The sequence below is a fragment of the Setaria viridis genome, chromosome 7 (genome assembly GCF_005286985.2).
Source record: "Setaria viridis chromosome 7, Setaria_viridis_v4.0, whole genome shotgun sequence".
In the NCBI taxonomy this organism is placed as follows: Eukaryota; Viridiplantae; Streptophyta; class Magnoliopsida; order Poales; family Poaceae; genus Setaria; species Setaria viridis.
Genome location: NC_048269.2, coordinates 34,507,510 through 34,527,463, shown reverse-complemented (window position 1 = coordinate 34,527,463; position 19,954 = coordinate 34,507,510). Strand labels below are relative to the sequence as shown.

The following is a 19,954-nucleotide window of genomic DNA, read 5'->3' as shown; positions in this document are numbered from 1 at the left end:
GTTATTCTCGCCCCCATCGTTTGGACTTTGAAGGGTGGCAGATCCAGCACGCTGCCGGTTCATCCATTTCAACACGAGAAATGGACTCCGCGGAGAGCACGGCCGCCATCGCCGCGCTCGCGGCCAACGGCGCTGCCGCCCCCGACCCCGCCCCGGCCGACGACGACGCCGACGCCGTCCCCGAGGTACCCGCCTGCATCTCGTCGATGATCGACCGCGGGGGCAGCGTCGAGAGCCACCGCCTCTTCCTGGCGCGCCGCACCGCGCTGGAGATGCTCCGCGACCGCGGGTACAGCGTCCCGGAGGCCGAGCTGGCGCGCACCCTCCCGGAGTTCCGCGCCTGGTGGGCCGAAAAGCCCGAGCTCGAACGCCTCGCCTTCTCCACTACCCTCGCCGCCGACCCGTCCAGCACTGGAATCCAGTTGTGTTGTGCTGAGATATACATTGTGGGCAAGAGGCGCTGCAAAATTAAAGAGTTTGGGTGAAAGAAGGGTATCATTTCTTCCATACCCATTCTCACCGATTCATCCATCCTTGCTGTTTTGTTGATGTTGGGTGTGATTGTCTGTATGGTCTACGAATACTTTTATTCTTGTGGTTGTGATTGTCAGGGTTGGCACCACCCTGCAATTAGAGTAGTAAACTTTTAATTTATTGTGTATTTATCGTGACATCACCAGTAGGCTTTCAGATGTTCTTCCATCAGGGTTCGATTCCTGCTCTACTAGCTCGCGGTTTGAACTGCATTCTTGTCCTGACCATCAGGCCAAGCTTTATACTCATGATTAGGAAACCTACCTTGATTACTCATTTGTACTGGAATCCAGTTGTGCTGAGATACGCATTGTGGACAAGAGGCACTGCAAAACTGAATAGTTAGAAAGAAAGAAAGAGGGCTATTGTTTCTTTCATACCCTTTCCCACCATTTCAGGTGTGAATGTGTCATTGTCTGTATGATCTAGGAATATTATTGTTCTTGTGATTATGATTGAGGGTTGGCCTCTTCTTGCAAGTAGAATGGTAAACTGTTTAATTTATTGTGTATTCATCTAGAGAAGTTCAATGACGGCATACATAGGTATAGTACGACTGTATGAGTGCTTTTATCTCTTACCGTTTCATGCATAAGGTGGTTCTATCGTTCTTGTTACGTATGAGTAAATAATAGATCTTAACCATGTGTTATGCAGGTGAAAGTTGTGTTCTGTCCACCTGAACCTGTCAAAATTGCAGTTATCCGGGAGATATATAGCAGAGTCCAAGAAGAGAACTTGTCTAGATTGATTCTCATATTGCAGAGCAAAATAACGTCTAAATCCAGAGAATCTATCAAGGAGATCTTCCCATTTAAAGTTGACACATTCCAGGTTAGGTTTTATCTAATCTATTGGATGCTCTTGACATTTTGTTCAGTTTCTGGAAGTGAACAACAACAGGGAACTATCAGTCTTTTTGTTGTAACTACAGTACCCATCCCCTAAAAATAACAGCAAGTAGCTTCTGTTGACTTTATATGCATTAGTAATGGTAATGGCTACAATATGGAATCTTAATTTCACTTTATGTTCTAATGCAAGTTATGATCTTGATATCAAGTGTCCATTCGCAGCATTATAACTCTCATCACGTAAAGTTTATATTTTTCTGTTTTATCTTATATTAATATTATTTTTCCCGAAGAGATATCTTAGATCAATATTATCGTTCAAATCAATGTGCTCTTCAATGTAGATCACAGAATTGCTGGTGAACATCACTAAGCATGTCCTGAAGCCCATCACTAAGCATGTCCTGAAGCCCAAGCATGAAGCGTTGACTGCAGAGGAGAAAGCCAAGCTCCTGAAGGAGTACAATGTGGTGGATTCACATGTATGTTCCTCTATAATTTGTTGAAGTTACTCTATAATTTCTTACTGCTTTGTTGTACTGGCATTGTAAGTTATGGTGCTATGTTAGTTTTGTAGCCTTCTTTGTTAATCTTGTGGAGGCAACGATGCAGCCTTTTGCTTTTCATGATACTTGCTGTATGCAACACCATAATTTCAGCACTTGATATTGTTTGCCACATGGTCATGGCTATAATGGAGAGTCAAACTCTCGGTGTGCTTTCTGGATGTGATGATTGAGATTGTTGATAAATTATGAATTTACCGTACTTAGTGCCTTGGTCACATGGAAATATTGATATTCCACCATTTATATTGTGCTCATGATGTTGTATTGCAATGTAACATGATGGCATTGAAACTGGTGATCCTCCCTATTTCCATAGTGGCAGTGCTGCTATCATATATTAAGAAAACTTGTTTGGTTGCAATGTCAAATTTATTTCAACTTTTATTTGTGTGGGTTCTTAATTTCTTATTATATATCGTATGCTCCGTACATAATGGTATGTAAATCATAAATTAAAAATGTGTTCAACAATATGTCTATAGTTGTTGACTTGTCGTGGGTACTGCATTTCATTTCTTTTGGCTAGTGGATTCTTAGCATGCCTGAAGTGCAAATTTTCATTTGTTATAAGCTTGGGTTTTATCCTTGGATGTTTCATTTGTTAGAGCTAGCTCAACTTCTTGCAAAGTAAATCCATGCCTCTTTACTGAAATTGTTTCCTGTATTGAATATTTCAGCTACCTCGCATGCTGGAAACTGATGCTGTTGCTCGCTACCACGGCCTTGGCAAGGGAACCGTTGTTAAAGTTATAAATGACAGTGAGCTCACCGGGAACCATGTGATACAGGTGTATTTTCTGAGGCCCTGGTGCCTTTCGATGGATGGTCTCATAAGCAGTTAGTAAAAATAACTTCTTGGCAGATGATCCCTCCCTTCTAGTTCTAGGCCTGTGTAGGATGAGTTTGCTGTAAGGTATTGGCAGAAAATCATCTTGTGGCTAAGTTATTACTCCACTATATTGTCCCATGTGAGTACTCGTTTAAAGTCTAAACTTAAAAACAGTAAGAAACTATTTTGGTAAGTAGGAAACTAATTTCGTCGTAAGCTATCTGACTATATGAGAGTCAGCAGATGTTCTTTAGGAAGTATGGTGCACGTTCTGTCCACTGGCCTGTTAAGCTGCTATCTCAGCTGTCATCTGATACCAGAAATTTGCTGCAAAATTTCTTGATTCGATCTTATCAGTATCCGTTTACGGATTCCATTATATTTTGCAAATCAAGGGCTAACATCTGTGTTGCAAATTAGTTTGCCAAAAGCTAAGTAAAACAAAGAATAAAGGGAGAAAAAAGGGGGTTAATTCTCCTATAATCAGTTTGCAGCTAACTGTGCCTTGATCTGTTTCTCTGGGGCAAAATTTCTTCGTTGTCTTCTGCCTCTCTCTTGCGGCTGTTGCTGTTATCGCTGCTGCTGCTGCTGCTGTCGTCTGTGGGGTTACTGCATTCGTTGCTGTTGCTGTCGCTTTGCTGGTGCTGTTCCTGGTAGTGCTCCTTGCATCTGCTTTTCAGTATGTGGGGCTTCAGCTTGCTCATGTCTGATAGCCTCACTGGTTTTAGGAAAAACTCATCGGCTCCTTCTTCCAGGCATCTGATTCAAAATATCATGAAAAATGAGTCAGTGATTTTACCTAGAGTCCTAGATCAAGATGCACTTAAGTTTTTTTTTTTACTTTTTTTTCTATCTGTACGTTTGTTTACGGATATCATATCTTTCGATTCTTTCTTGAGTTTGACTTTACAGCCCTCTGAATATTTTTTTCCTCCACTTGTGTATCGTGCAACTAGAAATAGAATAAACCCAGATAAAGACGAGTGGTGCAAGTGAGCTGTCTGCATCAATAAACCTGTTTCATGGGTGCGGCAATATGGAAGATCTACAAGATCAGCATGCGTATCATTCCATATCTTTTTTGTTATTTTACACCAGATATGTCGAGATTATAGTAGGACGGTGTGAGTTGTGTCATGTGTGGGGCGGTTCCTCTATTATACAACACATGTGACGCCAAATCACAAAGGATTCGAAGAGATATCCATATCCAGTTTGGTGCTAAACATATTCATTTCTATGCCTCCATACAGAAGAAAAGGAACTTTAACTCTCTAAAAGTTTTCTAACCATGAAACAATTTTCTAATATTTTTCTTAAACGGTAAATTTGGTTTCTTGATTTACTTCTACTCAGCCACTGATTAGTATATCTTGACATTTGACTTTGATTTGTTCTTCAAAAATCAGGAGATAATCCGAAAAATATTATATAGATCCATAAGAATTCTCACCTATTGATCCTTGAAGGAATGTTCTCGGATGACATGATCACCACTGGGATATCTCTTAGAGACGATGATTCCTGCTTGAACAAAACAAGCATATACATGTTTCTTTAGGTCCTATCTTCTTCAGCGGATCATACCAAGAAACACTAGAGAGAATATGGTAGTCACCTTGATCTTCTTGAGCAGATCATATCCTGTCATGCCAGGCATGCAGTAGTCTGTGATTATCAGATTCACCGCGACCTCCTGATTATCAACAAAGCAGTAGCAGGACCAAGATACATCAGAAACCTTTCTTCAGATTAGGAACACAACTACACATGGTTTATTGATTTTATCAAGTCATATCATAGGAAGCCGTCTTCTTACCAGCTGATCCGCATGAACAGAAACCGGGCTGCTGTCCTCGCCATGGATCCCCAGGAACTCGAGAGCCTTGCTCCCGGAATCGACAGTGGTGACGTGGAATGAAGAGGTCTTGAGGAGCCTCTCGATGAGCTTCCTGTCTGGGAGGCTGTCGTCCACGGCCAGGACATGGAACGGAGTCTCCGTGGCCACCGCCATGGAAGAAACTCCCCCTGCTCGTGTTCTTGTATGTGACTAGGAAGGAGAGGATGCTGTGAGCAGCTGCAGAGAGGAAGAGCTGCAGAGGAAACTAAAAGCAGAGAGGCGCGTGTGCGTGCTTGGTATAGCATGGAGATGCTTTGCTTTGCTTGCCTTTTTGAAGGGTGTGGTTGAGTTGGTATATATACAAGCACTGAGGCACATGAAAGGATTCCAGGAGGGAAAGCGAAGGGAGAGAGGAAAGATGTGTGGTGACTAAGAAAATCCCACCGCATGGAAAAGGCAAGATCCGGGGGCGGATTTGCCCCAAATCTTGCCACGAATTGACTCCATCCGCAACAGAATAGAATAGAGATCCGGGCACAGCAGCAGCATCGTGAAAGGGTCCACCCACCATTTCCTCTTGTTCCCTCCCTCTTTTCCTACTGATATCATATCTGGCTTTATTAGTTTTGAGTTGTTGGTTTGTGCGCTTGCCGTGGTGACCTGAAAGGATGAAAGATATGCTTTCGCGATTTGGTGTGTCCGCTGCACCAAGTTGTCGTTATAGTAGTTAAAAAAATAACTCGCCACTTGCTTGTAAAATTGTAATCCCAAGAGATTAGAGCCACGGTGTTTGCACAACTCACACGATGGGAGTCGTCTGCAGCTACAACCTCGAGAGATCCAGCTGATGACGGCGATTCGAAGCGACCAGTCAGTACTGCTGGTGATGGAGATACGAAAGAAGAAGAAATCAGGGGCGTGGATTTGGGCGACGCGATCCGAGAGATCCCGTCTCTTTCTTCGTTTCAGCAGCTAGCACGAGCGGCAGGAGGAGGATGCGATCGCTTGGGTCGAATCCGCCACCGATCGCCTTTCGCTTTCCTTGCAACCCACCTCCGATCCTAGCCTAGCCTGTGCTGCTTCGACGTGGCCGCGTGGGCATGTGGTTTCGATCGGCGTGGAAGATTCTGCTCAAACAAATCATCGTCGCGGGCGATTCTCTGTCATGCATCTATCGTGCATGGGTGGCCAGTGGCCTGCGGATTTCCTCATCGTGGACGCGTCACTCAGATCACAGTAGACGCTACCTGTTTTGAGGCAGCCGCTGCTCACCAGTCATCATCATCCATCACTCCTCCATGCTGCTTGCTGACTACTGACGGTGCACTGGGCCAGGCCCAACTACTGACGGTGCGCTTCGAACGTGCTTACAAGTATGGGCCGACATATATATGGCTGTTCTTAAGTCACCCACCATCTCCTCCTACTTATCCTAGCAAAAAGTCCTATTTACCTCCCTAGAGTATGAGCCGAGTCCTCCTTTTCACCCTAGACTCCTCAAACTTGCTAAACCGGAAATACAACCACCCACACCTGAATCCAATCCGGTTTTTTCCAACGTGGCGTCACATCACCTATCCTATCTAGCAACATAATCATGGGCCCCGCATGTTAGCCTAATATGGACTTCTTCTACCCCTCTCTCTGAGCTGCCATAGCTGTTACCTGACTTACCTCCCCGACCTCTCGGCGTGGCCCGACGATAGCCGCGCCAGTGAGGACAAGCGGATCCCCATCGTGCAGCACTATCGCGGTCAACTCGACGATTAACGCCCTCCCTCCCGCGCACCACTATCGGCGCGGCATAACACGGAGGCGCAACCGTGTAGGGGATGGACGTGAGGCCTGGCGTTCCATCGATGTGCCAGCCAACCTCCTAATGGGTCCTATCCAACCACAGCTCGAAAACTTATCGTTGCTCAAGCTGTCCAGCACTTCAACCCTAGAAAAACAATACACTCATGGACTCCATTACGGCGAGCATGTGTCAGCCGATAAAGGACAAAACAAAGAAAAGAAAATACGAGGAACGTCAGAGCATGCAATTGGAGTAGGTCCGGGCAGAGGAACTAAATTCTGATAGCTAAAAGTTTGATTCGCGTGGAGATTAGATGAATCCTTGCGCGGACTTGGAGGAGGCTTGGCCGCAGCTCTGGGCCGGGACGGGGAAGTATTGTGGCAGCCTGGCAGGGGTGGAAGGGGTTAGCAGCATTAGGGCTATCCAACCCCCTGCAACCCTGCGCCTGCGGCCTGCACCCATCCTTCGATGCCTAGCCAACCTTCGACCATGCCACCCCCGCGTTGAGGGAGGACCGCGGAGCCGCGGCCGCGAGCCCGCGACGCTGTTGCCGCCCGGGTGGTACGAGGTGGCAGCCATGGTGAAGCAGCAGCAGTAGGCCGCTAGGCGGAGGGTGTAGTGGAGCGACGATAGCAGAGGCAGGTCAGCGTTGCCGTGGAGAAGGTCGGCAGGAGGCGCCTACTCAAGGTTGGGTGGCGCCGTCGGTTATGGAAAGGATCGGGAAAAATTGAAAAAGGATGGTGGAGAGAACAGGGAAACTTGCCGGTGGGTCCAGGCAATCAGGGAGACAGAAGGGACTCGTTGGCATGTTAACACTGCCACATCAGATGGTGATGTGACGCAACGTAGGATAAAACCGGAGTGGATTCGAATTGAGGGGGACTGGCAACCGGTTTTGTAAGTTTAAGGAAGCTGAACGGACAGTTTTCGAGTGCAAGGTGAAAAGCTAGACTCGACCCATAGTCGAAGGGGGTGACAGGACTTTTTCCCCTATCCTTAAAAAGAAGGGAAAGCTACATCGCTAGGCCCGTGGAAGCCCAGTTTTTTTCACTCCATCAGAGCAGGACGAACGAAGCAGCGGATCGAAGCAGGCCGGAAACTGACATAAAAACTACAAGTGGAGCCCAATTTCTTTTCTCCCACTAGGCCTGAACTGATCCGGACCTGTTTATGGGCCGACTGTTTTTCGCTGTCAATGTCCTCCTGGTGGGCTTAACCGCTTAACTAATCATCTGCACCAAAAGTTTTTGAAAAAAAAAACAAAAGAAAAGAGGGTCTAGTTGCCGACTTGCCATGTGTGCCGCGTCGTTCTGTGTGCTGCAGCTCAGCCAAGGTAATCAGCGGGCGGCCTTCACGGTGTGCGCCCATCCACATGAACAAGCAAATAAGGTTTGCATACAAAAATGTATCTCCACCACAGACCATACCACGTATGCAGCTCTACTAATTGCTAGCGATACATAGATTTTTTTTTCTCAAAAACAAAAACTGCAAGTCTGTTCAAGGTTCATGACGTGAAGCATCACTATTGTCCACCATTCTCAATGATTCTGACACACAAGATATTACTCCCTCCGTTCCAATTTTTCTAAAAAAACTATGCATCTAGATATATATTTATATCTAAATATATAATAAATAATATGAATATAGAAAATTCAAAATGACCTATAATTTCAAATAGAGACCCTTTCATTCCCCATTTTCCAAACACCTTCGACAAATGAGTATAAAACTACAACAACACCATCTTGCCCAAGTGCTTCTTCAAATTTAAAAAGAAAAAAGAATCTAGTGGGTCATGGTTTTCTACCTCCTACTAAAAAACATTCATTCCTCACATGGACTGTGGTTTCCTTCAAAGAGAAGAGGAAACTTCAAGTGGGCCCTACCCCCTATTTCTTATTACTCAAAACATTCCTCACCCCTTTTTCACCAACATGGCCACACTGCCCCGTACCGTGCCATACATTCCCTTTTGGGCCAAAGCAACACTATTTTATAATAACTTTATTATCCAACTCCCAACAACTTAATATTAAACCACAGAATATCCAATTAAATAAAATCTTAACAAAAGAATTATCAAATGCCCCCACCTTGGTAGTGAGGGAGTATGGTGTCAAAGATTCTCGGGGCGTCGCGGCAGCGCATCACTCGTCGATCTCAGTCACTCCCCGACACCCGCACGCACGCGCTCTCCACTGATCCATCCACTCCCCACCCCACCCAACCGAAGCCAAACCGCGCACGGCCACGCCCCCATGGACGCGAGCGGGGCGCCGGCGCCGCTGCTCCTGGCCGCGGCGGCCTTCGCCGCCGCGCTGGGATGGCTCTTCGCCGTGCGGTCGTCCAGGCGGGGCTCGGCGCGGCTGCCGCCGGGCAGCACGGGGCTGCCGCTCATCGGCGAGACGCTGCGCCTCATCTCCGCCTACAAGACGCCCAACCCGGAGCCCTTCATCGACGAGCGCGTGGCGCGCCACGGGAGCGGCGTCTTCACCACCCACGTCTTCGGGGAGCGCACCGTCTTCTCCGCCGACCCGGCCTTCAACCGCCTCCTCCTCGCCGCCGAGGGCCGCGCCGTCGACTGCAGCTACCCGTCCTCCATCACCACGCTGCTGGGGCCGCACTCGCTGCTCCTCACCAGGGGACCCGCGCACAAGCGCCTCCACTCGCTCACGCTCACCCGCCTCGGCCGCCCCGCCTCGCCGCCGCTCCTCGCCCACATCGACCGCCTCATCCTCGCCACCATGCGGGACTGGGAGCCCGCAGCCACCGTGCGCCTCCTCGACGAGGCGAAGAAGATCACCTTCAACCTCACCGTCAAGCAGCTTGTCAGCATCGAGCCAGGGCCCTGGACCGAGAGTGTTCGCCGTGAGTACGTCAAGCTCATCGACGGCTTCTTCTCCATCCCGTTCCCCTTCGCCCACCTCCTCCCTTTCACCACCTACGGACAGGCCCTCAAGGTGCTCGCCCGTTTGCCTTTCGTTCCCACAATTTATTTTATCCGATGCACATTGCGTTTGCCCTGAAGGTGTGATATTTGATCCGATTCAGGCGAGGAAGAAGGTGGCCGGGGCTCTGCGGGAGGTGATAGGGAAGAGGATGGACGACAAGTTGGAGGATCGTGCCGCGAATTCGGAAGACGATGGGAAGCGGGAGAAGAAGGACATGGTGGAGGAGCTTCTTGAAGCAGAGGATGGGAGCTTCTCAGTGGAGGAAATGGTGGATTTCTGCCTGTCTCTGCTGGTGGCTGGCTACGAGACGACGTCCGTGCTCATGACGCTTGCTGTCAAGTTCCTCACCGAGACACCCACTGCGCTGGCGCAGCTCAAGGTAGGAACCGTGAGAAATTTGTTGGCAATTAGCAATTCTTCGTTGGAATGTTCGGTGGTAATAGCTCAATCCTTGTGCACGTGTGGTGGTAGGTACTGTCAGCAGTCAAATTAGCTTGGACATTGGGGAGGATACGTCAAATGATTTCTTAATACTTTATTATAATTGAGAGTTAGATTAACTTAATCTGTCATACATCACTTCTTGCTGTCTTGTCCAACAGAAAATCTGCTCCCGCCGGCTTCTGTTTTTAGGTCGAATTATAGTGCTGCTTTTTAAATTCAGATAAACAGCTTGTTCACTGCAAGGTTACTGTCCAATTTGTTTGATTCTATATGAGCATCCTGCAATAGGTACTGATGTGATGTTGCCTATATTCTTATCTTATTGTTGTCTAGGAATGAATATGCTATGACACAACTCCTGATTTCTTCCTGGAACATGTATTTTCTTTTTGCATAAAGGTGCCTTCCCATTTCTGTACTTGGAACTGTGCCAAGGTTATCCAACCAAACAGCGGAAAGTGAGAATAATAGCATCATAATGGGACCGGATCTGGATTTTGAGCTACCTAGTGGAACCTTTGTTTTCATCAATATTTTAAGTTACATAATTGTGCCTATGGTCCAAACGTTATTCTGCTTCACAATATGTGTATTTGATTCCAGATATCTGCTGAATTTACAGGAAGAGCATGACAATATCAGAGACATAAAAGGCAAAAACCAACCTCTGGAATGGAGCGATTACAAGTCGATGCCATTTACACAATGTGTAATAATTTTGGGATCCCGATTTTCTTGAATTGCCTTATTGCTATACCATGCCAAAAGCAAAAAGCTGTCTCGCAGTTTCATTTTTACAAAATATACTATATCATTTAAAAGGAACATTTGAGCACCGTTGGACTTAACATTTTTGCAGGTGATAAATGAAACACTGCGTGTTGCTAACTTAATTAGTGGGGTATTCAGGCGTGCAAACACTGATATTCATTTTAAAGGTATTTCCACATAAGCTATCTTCATAACATTTAACCAGGGATATTCAGTCGTTCATAACATTTTATTTTGTTCATCAGACTACATTATTCCGAAGGGCTGCAAAATATTTGCTTCATTCCGAGCTGTGCACCTTAATACTGAACACTATGAGAATGCTCGGACCTTTGACCCTTGGAGATGGCAGGTACTTGTACAGTCTTTTTTTTTTTGAAATAATTTGTACAGTCTTTAGATTGCTACTGTTCTACACATTGTCTGTTATATGCTGGCTTAGGAGAGTAAAATATTGTTATTCTGAGTTGCGTAAATGCGAAATGATTTCTCTAAAATATTCATGAAAAATAATTTATGGTTGTCATTGTGCAGAGTAAGCATAAACTTCAGAACGCGGTAGGGGCCAGTTTGTTTACTCCCTTTGGTGGTGGACCTCGTCTGTGCCCAGGCTATGAGCTTGCCCGGGTTGTTGTCTCTGTTTTCCTCCATCATCTCGTAACGCGCTTTAGGTAAGGCATCCTTGTCTACCAAGTTTCTACACTGTTTTTAGAGCCATAGGATGTTGATAATCATAAGATGAAATATCAGCCTGTCCGTGTCTTCCAAACTGGACGCCACTTTGATTGAATTGTGCTGCGCTCTTGAATCTGCAGCTGGGAAGAAGCTGAGGAAGATAGGATTGTCTTCTTCCCCACCACACGAACTGTCAAAGGATACCCCATCAATCTCCGGCGGAGAACAGATTCTGTTTCCTAAGCTCATATTAGGTTCCAGTTACCCTTATCGTCAAACCAAGAGTAAGCATAGATTATAGATAAGAAAAATATTCCTAGTAGTTAGTGAATTTCCCCTTCCTTTTTTCATCTCCTTTACCTGTAACTTGGTACGAACAGCTGTCAGCAAACTCTGTTTTGCTTGTAAAAAAATGGCCCAAGCTGCTATGCAATGCGTGCTGGTTACAGATAACATTTTGCCGTGTATTATTTGGCTATCCCTAGATCTAGCAAAGATGTTGCTAGTCGTTTATATCGCTGTCCTAATTCAGAAATGATGTGATGAGTCTGTACGATTTGGTGGGCAAGCAAGGTGCTGTTCTATCAGCAAAAGGAAGGACTGGTCCCTCAGATTACTAGCGACCCCTGTCAAGCACACATCATCAGCATCATGATTTCATGAACTGTACCTTGTGTTAGTCCATAAACATTTTTGTATCTGCCAGTAGCAGTAGCCCTGTACCCAGGAGATACAGTGGTCAGTGGGGGTGTTGTGTGCTCTGTTCAAGTCTTTAGTGCAGCCCTGCACTCGTCTATTGCTACTAGTAAGATGCTGCTCTACGACTGTTGGATTGCAATAGCATCATGCTGTATGCATTGAGAGGAGCTAACTGTGCAGAATCAGTAGCCATTGCACGCTTCAAGGGCCTACATAAAGCATTGCTCAGGCTGCCCAGCAAGCAGTGATTCCCTCTTGACGAACGGTCGCGCATCATCTGCGCCGCGCCCATCACCGGCGTACGTTCAGATCCCAGATCCCAGATCTTGAAAACGAGACGCGCGAGTCATGGGCCATGGGGGCTCTCGCCGCTCGTGCACGCCCCTCCCTTTTCGTAGTCTGTTAGGCTGTCGCGGTCGCGAAAGGGACTGTCGGAGCAATCATGCGGCCGCCATGTTCGTCCGGTGATCTGCTTTCACTTCATCAGGGGAGATCGATCGAGGATGCTGTCCGATCCATGCGCGCAAGATGCTGATGATAGGAGTAGCTAGTGTGCAGTGACCACAGTATGGTTGTGCCGCCATGACACAAGTCGATCGCCAATAGTCTTACGTGCTCTCAATCATACCTGCAACTTACTGGAAGAAGCTAATCAAAATGGCCCGATCCGTGGCAAAAAGCAATGAGCCCGGCCAGTGCGCAATGGCTGCTGCTGCTCATCCACATGCATAGGCAGACAGCCTCCACAAGCTATACTTGTTGATCCATCACGTAACATGCACGTTCATGATGGCAAATCGTCGATCGGAACTGTACCGTCTCGGCAACGACAACCACTCATGTGTTGCCGACATTAATCTGCAAAAAAAACTACCCTGCACAGTAGTGACAGTACACTCCGGCGTCAACCTTGTGTCAGATTCAGACAGGAGCCGATGACAATGATCGCACACAGAGAAGAAAAAAGAACAGAGAAAGCGTCCATGATGGGACTAACAGAGTACAGAGTAACAGGCGTGGAGCAAAGCTGCCATAATTGAAATAATCCGGTCAGCCTCGGTACGCGCTTCGAGGCTAGCTCAGGAACAACCCGCACCATTTTACATGAGCCAACTGTCAAGAATATATATTTCAACCTTATTTACAAGTCTTAATCATCTTACAAAAATTCACAAATTAGGATTATAATATATAACAAATAGAACATGAAAATTTTCACCGGTTCTTAACAAACGATGTAAACTAAGTCTAGATGACTATTAAATGATATAACCTAAGTCTAGATAGTTATTATATCGTGTTTTCCCTTAGATTAAGAGCTAAAACGTAGCGGGAAGTTATAGAGTAATAAGGTGCAACAATGATGTCTTTGCCCATAAGACACCACATGCACAAGCTTAGAGCGACCTCCACCATCCATCCACTTTGCCGGCTCCGGCGGGATGAACGTGGCAATCACTCACAAGAAGGAAACCTGCAAAACAACTTAACGGCAGCACCGTAAGTACATTGCGTACTTGCAGGACTTATCCATAATACTATACATTTGGTGGATGCATGAGGCTTGTCAAGTTTTATCATTAAACCATAAAAATGCGAGCATAATTTATCAAGTAAATAAGTAAAATACATGGCACCTACTTTCTAATTCAAGCACCAATACAATTGCATAAGTAGTAAAGTGAATCATGTAGTCATGAGCTCAATCTTCCATAAGCTCTTCACGGAACTCTACAATGAAGCGGGATATCAAGAGCGTGCTCAGTGACCGAGAGTGTGGCTATTGCAATAGATTAAAACCCTACAGGAGTGTACAACTTTTTCCACACGAGGCTCAAGACCAACGACATACCCTTGGCCTAGGATAAGTGTTGATTCATGCCCCCGACCATTCACATACCTACACCCGGCTATGACTGAACGGCCGGAAATGTATAGATGCACCGGACACGGCCGATCACACCTCATCACATCCCGCGCCGAATCCGGTCAAGGAAAGGTGCGACTTATGCTACTTAGCTTACCATTCTCATATTAAGTATGTGGTTTGTACGGAATATTTCTCAAGAACTCAGCAACATGGAGACATGCCTTAATCAACTCAAGCAAGTCTAAACCATTTGGATTTCACTCCCAATATGGTCCTACACACTTGGTCAAGTCTCGAATCATCATTCGTGGTTGCTAATCTGTTAATATTCATCATCTACTCAAGTATAATTAAGCAAACATCCAAATTCTCGCGAGTGGTGGTGACCTTGCCACCCCTCGACTTCTACCGAGACCTAAGCATGGCTAAGCAATTACTCTCTCCGTTCTTAAATATATGACGTTTAGTACAAGTAAATTAGTTCATTTTTGAACTAACTAGCTTGTCCTAAACGTTGTCATATATTTAAGGATGGAGGTGGTATGTCGAGATTTCTAGCATCCATACTATTACTAAATAAGTTGAGCTAATCCCAAGAGTTGACATGTCTAATAGCTCATTGCATATGTCTAGATAGAGCTAAGCCCATGCACAACCATTAATTAAAAAAATAGCATTTCATATTCACAAAATAGAATTGAGATACATATGTGCCTGCCTAAGATTGGTGCACCAAGGATGCAACACTCCGGAATGTCATCCTCTACGAAATTAGATGAATGCATGAATTAGAAAGGATGACATGAATGTATATGCATATGAGATTCAATGACTCATGAGAGGTAAAGGCTAACATAGTTCGAGGTTATCAAGCAAGCAATCAAAGGTTAGAAGTAGGGCACACAAGCACAACATAGAGAGAAGGCTCTAAAATAATGAGCCATGCACATAAAATTCTAAGACAAGTTGTAGTATGAGAAGGTTATTAACACTAGTTGTGCTACTTTTAATTATCGTATGAGCTAACGTAATTAAATTGTTACAACATAAAGCATCGACCATGGAAGTTATCTCATGATTGTTATCAATATTAAATAGTTGAACATGCTCATGCAAGATAGTTAGCCACACTAGTTAAACAAGTTTAGACAATTCAATAATTAATGGATAGCTAGCATATCACACCTTAGTTAAGAGTAAGAGCATCATTTTCTAAAAGAGAATCTAGGTTTGTACTTAATGAAGATAAGCATCATTATTCTAAGTTATATCAATGAGGTTTCTAAACATAAGAAGCATAGAACATTTATTTTCATCTAACAAAGGGAAGCTCATAGGTAAATAACAAGATTGGTTTCATAGTTTTAGAAGCATCTCTGTATAATTGATCATGTATTTTAACAAGGTAAGAAAGCTTATAAATCAAAAAATCATAAACTATATAAAAGTATGACCAATTCATAGGTCATATTGATTTTAAACAACAGTTGAAGGTCAAAGGAAGCTGACAAAGTTGGGTCCATAATTTTATAGAAGCACATATGAAGTTATTATGCATTTTACTAATTAACTAGGTTTGAACATATCTAAAACTGTACCAATATACACATAAATAATGCAAACAAGTACTGCCATTGGATTATACATACTATAAGTGAACTAGCAAAATCGGTTTCATAATTTTTGAACTAATAGAGAATTAACCGTGCAATTAACAAGATAAACACTAATCTAATTAAATCAAATACTTGATTAAATATTTTGTGAGGAAACATATTTTTAACAGGTATTAGCCATCGTTATGAAACCATAAAAATTTGTTTCACATTAATCCGAGCTATATTCAATTTTATATGAATTATACAAGATGATACATGCTTATATATTCAAATAAATAGGGCTGACTAGGTTGGTACTGTGTACCTGCGGACCGTCCGGACTTGGGGGTTGGACCGTCTGCCGGTCAAGTACGAGATGGTCTCTAGAAACACACCGGTCATTGTAAACTTTGGAAATGAACTGCGGACCGTTCAGGGTCAAATGGCAGACCATCTGCCATACAAAGATGGGCCGAGTAGCAGCAATGAACCAGTTCTGTGTGGATTTCGGAAGTGAACCACGGACAATCCATGGGTAGGAAGCGGACCATTTACCATACAAATATTTGGGGACGTGTTTTTGTGCGGAGGCTCGATGTGTTGGGTCACGATTCACGGATCGTCCGCCCCTCCGTCCGTGTGCCGGCCGAGGCTCACTGGTGAGGTCACCGGCGGCAGCTCCGACCACGGTTTTGGGTGCCGTTTATTTCTACATGTTCCTAAGGACATAGGAAACTCGTTGTGGGTGGTAGATTTGACATGCATGGGGTATTTTGAGCTCTAGGTCATCAATGGTGATGAAACCATGGGTGTGCTATGGAGCTTGATTGGGGGCAAAAGAGGGATGATGAGTGGCGAGGGAAGCTCACCGACAACGAGTAGAGCACGAGCAAGGGGTCGCTTGTTGGCGTAGGGCGGCGTTAGAGTAGATCGGGCTGAGTTCATCCTTGAAGTGCTTGGTGAAGATTAAGTAGAGGAAGAAGATGCTTGGGAATGGCGTTCTCCTTGGTCTCCGATGAGGAAGAGGTGGACGAGGTAGTGGAGAAGCTCGTTGGCGACGTCCTCCAGCAGTCCTCCGGCAAACTCCGACGAGATATGGTGGATTTGGTGAAGAGGGAGGAGTTCTTCCTCCATGGCTTGGTTGGAGAAGAAAGCAAGGAGGGAGAGGGTGCTTCTGGTGTATGTGAGGGAGGTAGCAGGGGAGGGGAAGGCGCAGGGGTGAGGTGGAGGGGTCAGGTGGGGTCCAGGGACGCATGGCACCGCATCTCTGCAAGCGCAACACGCACACACGGGTGTCTCGCGGACAGTTCGCATGGGAGAGGCGGACAGTGCTCAGAATAAAATCACGTAACGTTCTACACGAAAACTTATCTCTTTGATCCATACTCCAAATTTGATCTTCCAAGCCTCCAAAAAATCCACCAAAAATTGTGTTGATACAAGAAATCAAGAGCAACCCATTTTGCTTGGAATGGGAAGAAAAGATATTGTAGATTTGAAATGAATTTTTTTTCCCGGAATGCTATTTTTAGGTTTTTCACTGAATTGTTTGGCTTCAAGATGGATTCCTAAAATCCGGGGAAAATCACCTAAATTCTTATTTGAGGAAGAAGTATTTTCTCACGTTATGGCTGAACATATGTCTTATTGGTAAAAAAGAAGTTTCTTCACAAGGCATGCATTTTCACATTATTCAATAAATTCAAATTAAAAAGCAAATGCATTCAAACAAGCACAAAAGAAATTTTGTACTAGTAAACAATGATGCTCATGATGCAATGCTCAGCAATGTAATTTCATTTAGGTCGTTACATCGCAAGACCTCGTATATTCGTATCGACAAAGAATTTAATCAGCACACTTTTTTTTTGCATCTAACCAAATTAGCTAGGAGCGCCACGGGCACGATCGTCTCGTCATCCCAGGCGCGGCGGCTGTTGGGGTTGGGCGGCGTCCTCCTCCGCCTGGGTGGGCAGCTTGAAGCGGCAGAGCGGGCACAAGGGGCTGACGGAGAGCCACTCCACGATGCACCCCTCGTGGAACGCGTGCGCGCACGGCATCGTCCTCAACGCGTCGCCGGCCGCGTACGCCTCCAGGCACACCGCGCAGGCGGACCCGCCGTCCCCGCTCTCCTCGCCGCTCGCGGCCACCGTCGTCTGCGGCAGGCCCGCGACGGCACTGGCCGAGGCCGGCACGCTGCGCGTAGCCATCATCGAGCCGTCGTAGAACTCATGGGGTGCGGTGACGCGGGGTCCTCCTGCTGTCGCCGCCGGCGCGGCGTTCGTCGTCGGCCGCGTCTCGTGGTATATCTGGTGCGGCAACAGGAACCCTCCCGGCGGACGCGCCACCTCCATCTGCATGCCCCCCGCCGGCGGCGCGTATCTGCTCGTGATCCGACGAGTGGACAGGCAGCCAAGAAGATGCAGGGGTCGAGATGTGGTCGATTGGCGGGCGTCGGCGTCGGAAATCCAAGTTTTATTGCGTACGGTGGTAGCATCGATCGGTTGATGTCGTGGCGGTAACGGCAGTTTATTGATCGGACTCGGACTCTCGGAGTAAAAGGACAATGCCCGGGTAACAGAGAACGCGACCCCCTTTGCAAAACTCTAGCCTTTGTTTCTCTAGAGGAACCAGGAGGGGTTGAATTTAAAGAAAGTTGAGAGAGTACAGGAGCTGAGACCAAAAATCAGGAAACAAAGAAAATAAAGATAGTGTTTGATCCGCATACTACTAGTGCGCGGTTCCTCATCAATCCGTTCCGGCTTCAGCTTGCAGCGCGAAGCGGCAGAGCGGGCAGAGGCGGCTGATCCCGAGCCACCTGATGATGCAGCTCTCATGGAAGCCGTGCGCGCATGGCATCGTCCTGATCCTGTCGCCTTCCTCGTAACTCTGGAAGCACACCGCGCACCCGTCCTCCCTTGTCTCCGCCGCTGCCGTCTCCCGCAGGCACGCGATGGCCTCGCTCGACGCCGGGACGGCGCCGAAGCGGCCGTTCCTGTACGCATCTTCCAGCCCGAGGTCTTGGGCTTCTTGGGCGGCGTCGCGCAGCCCCTGCCGATGAAGCTCACTCAAAACCCGCCGTGCGGTCTCCATGGTGCGGTCAAGGTCCGCGGTCGCATCGCCCTGCGACTGCGACAGCAATGGATCGTCTGAGGGCGCTCGCCGTCCCGAGGGCAACAGCGAGACCGGAGCCGTCGTCGTCGGCTGTTCCCGCTGGCCGCTAGTCGGAGAGGCGTCGTTGGTGTCGGCGCCGCCGCCATCTTCCATCTGATATGTACGTAGCCCTAGATCAGGGGAGCGAGCAAGGGACTATTGGGATTGATGCCTCTGGATTTGTAGGACAAGTAGCCGTGCTGCCGATCGGTCAAGTTTTTTTTTTGGTACAAAAGGCACCCTAAACCTAAACATTTATACCTGACCTACGGATTTTAATTTGTACAAGAAAAAAAATTATGCCGCCGAACCCGCCGTTCATGTACGCACCGTCCGCAGTGAGTTCACCGCCGACCACTGTCACACGGAACGCGGGACGAGGGGGTGTTCCGCGTCCCGGGTTCGCCGTACCGAAACAGGGGACGGGATCGATGCGGTTCGATCCTTGGGACGGCAGTTGGGACGCGTCCCGGCTTTTGGTCCTCGTCCCGGCGTGAGCGGCGTCGTTGACGCTAGCTCTTGGCTTTCTTCGTGCATCAGATGGGGCTTTAGAGCACAGTTATCATGACCGAATCGGTCATAGAACCATTAAGGATGTCGTTTCGATGGTTCATTGATTCAACCGTTAAGAACCAATTGAACCGCCGGTTCAATAGATTTGAGCTGTTGAATTGAATTGAGGGTGCGTTTAGTTGAGCTGTAGATTTTGGAAAAGTAGCTGTGAGCTGTGGAAAAGTAGTTGTGAGCTGTGGGCCGTGAGCTGTCGAAAAGCCATTTGGTGGAACAACTGTAGCTTTTGAAAAAAGTAACGAGCGGACCTCACATGTCATTCATAATCCCCCTCTCCCTCTCACTAAATCCAGTCTCTCCACTGCTCCACCCCACCTCCCCTGCTCCTCCTCCCTCTCCACGACGTCGCGGTGGTGGGCGCGGAGAGGGGCGCCGGTGCCGCTAGCCGGGAGGGGAGGAGGAGGGGCGCCGCCGCCGCTGGCCGGGAGAGGAGGAGGAGGGGCACCGCCGCCTGGGAGGGAGGAGGAGGGGTCCGGTCGCTGCGCCGGGGACGGGAGAGGAGGAGATGTCGGGGAAGACCGAACGGGGAAGAAAGAAAAATAAAAACAAATCGGTACAACATAATTAATGGTAGGTGGGTAATTTTTGTGAAAAGTTGGAAGCCACGGTAGGTAAAAGCAGGAGTAAGGGTGCTATGAGATTTGTAAGTCAAAAGCTCCTTTTTTTATGTCTTTAGGTAGAAGCCAACTTCTTTAGTTGGCTTTTGGTTTTTTTAAACCGCAGCAGGTTGGAAGCTGAACCAAAGGATCTTAAACTGGCCACGAATACTTGGAACCGGTATATAATATATTTA

At 46.8% G+C, this 19,954-nt stretch overlaps 5 protein-coding genes and 1 long non-coding RNA gene across 6 annotated transcripts; 2 read left to right on the top strand and 4 right to left on the bottom strand.

Moving 5' to 3' along the window:
* Positions 1–74: 74 nt before the first annotated feature.
* On the top strand, positions 75–2,991 carry LOC117863851 (DNA-directed RNA polymerase V subunit 5A). Its single transcript, XM_034747712.2, has 4 exons — positions 75–411; positions 1,190–1,368; positions 1,733–1,870; positions 2,635–2,991. The coding sequence occupies exons 1-4, from the start codon at positions 81–83 to the stop codon at positions 2,797–2,799; spliced, it is 813 nt and encodes a 270-aa protein (XP_034603603.1). The 5' UTR covers positions 75–80; the 3' UTR covers positions 2,800–2,991.
* A 118-nt stretch (positions 2,992–3,109) lies between these two features.
* Positions 3,110–5,170, bottom strand: LOC117863850 (two-component response regulator ORR9). Its single transcript, XM_034747711.2, has 4 exons — positions 4,606–5,170; positions 4,405–4,482; positions 4,240–4,310; positions 3,110–3,545 (listed from the first exon to the last, which is right to left on the bottom strand). Exons 1-4 carry the CDS (start codon positions 4,798–4,800, stop codon positions 3,281–3,283), a joined length of 609 nt encoding a protein of 202 aa, XP_034603602.1. The 5' UTR covers positions 4,801–5,170; the 3' UTR covers positions 3,110–3,280.
* A 3,436-nt stretch (positions 5,171–8,606) lies between these two features.
* LOC117865869 (cytochrome P450 90A4) lies at positions 8,607–11,726 on the top strand. The gene is made up of 7 exons (XM_034750129.2): positions 8,607–9,390; positions 9,482–9,760; positions 10,448–10,534; positions 10,685–10,763; positions 10,842–10,948; positions 11,131–11,267; positions 11,412–11,726. The coding sequence occupies exons 1-7, from the start codon at positions 8,689–8,691 to the stop codon at positions 11,512–11,514; spliced, it is 1,494 nt and encodes a 497-aa protein (XP_034606020.1). The 5' UTR covers positions 8,607–8,688; the 3' UTR covers positions 11,515–11,726.
* Positions 11,727–12,971: 1,245 nt separating this feature from the next.
* On the bottom strand, positions 12,972–16,754 carry LOC117862798 (uncharacterized). The gene is made up of 2 exons (XR_004642070.2): positions 16,308–16,754; positions 12,972–13,444 (listed from the first exon to the last, which is right to left on the bottom strand). It is a non-coding gene; the product is annotated as an uncharacterized lncRNA (long non-coding RNA).
* Positions 16,755–17,232: 478 nt separating this feature from the next.
* LOC117864944 (uncharacterized) lies at positions 17,233–18,190 on the bottom strand. The gene has a single exon (XM_034749011.2). The coding sequence runs from the start codon at positions 17,796–17,798 to the stop codon at positions 17,355–17,357; it is 444 nt and encodes a 147-aa protein (XP_034604902.1). The 5' UTR covers positions 17,799–18,190; the 3' UTR covers positions 17,233–17,354.
* Positions 18,187–18,705, bottom strand: LOC140223526 (uncharacterized). Its single transcript, XM_072295374.1, has one exon. It carries the CDS (start codon positions 18,703–18,705, stop codon positions 18,187–18,189), a length of 519 nt encoding a protein of 172 aa, XP_072151475.1.
* Between the last annotated feature and the right edge of the window lie 1,249 nt (positions 18,706–19,954).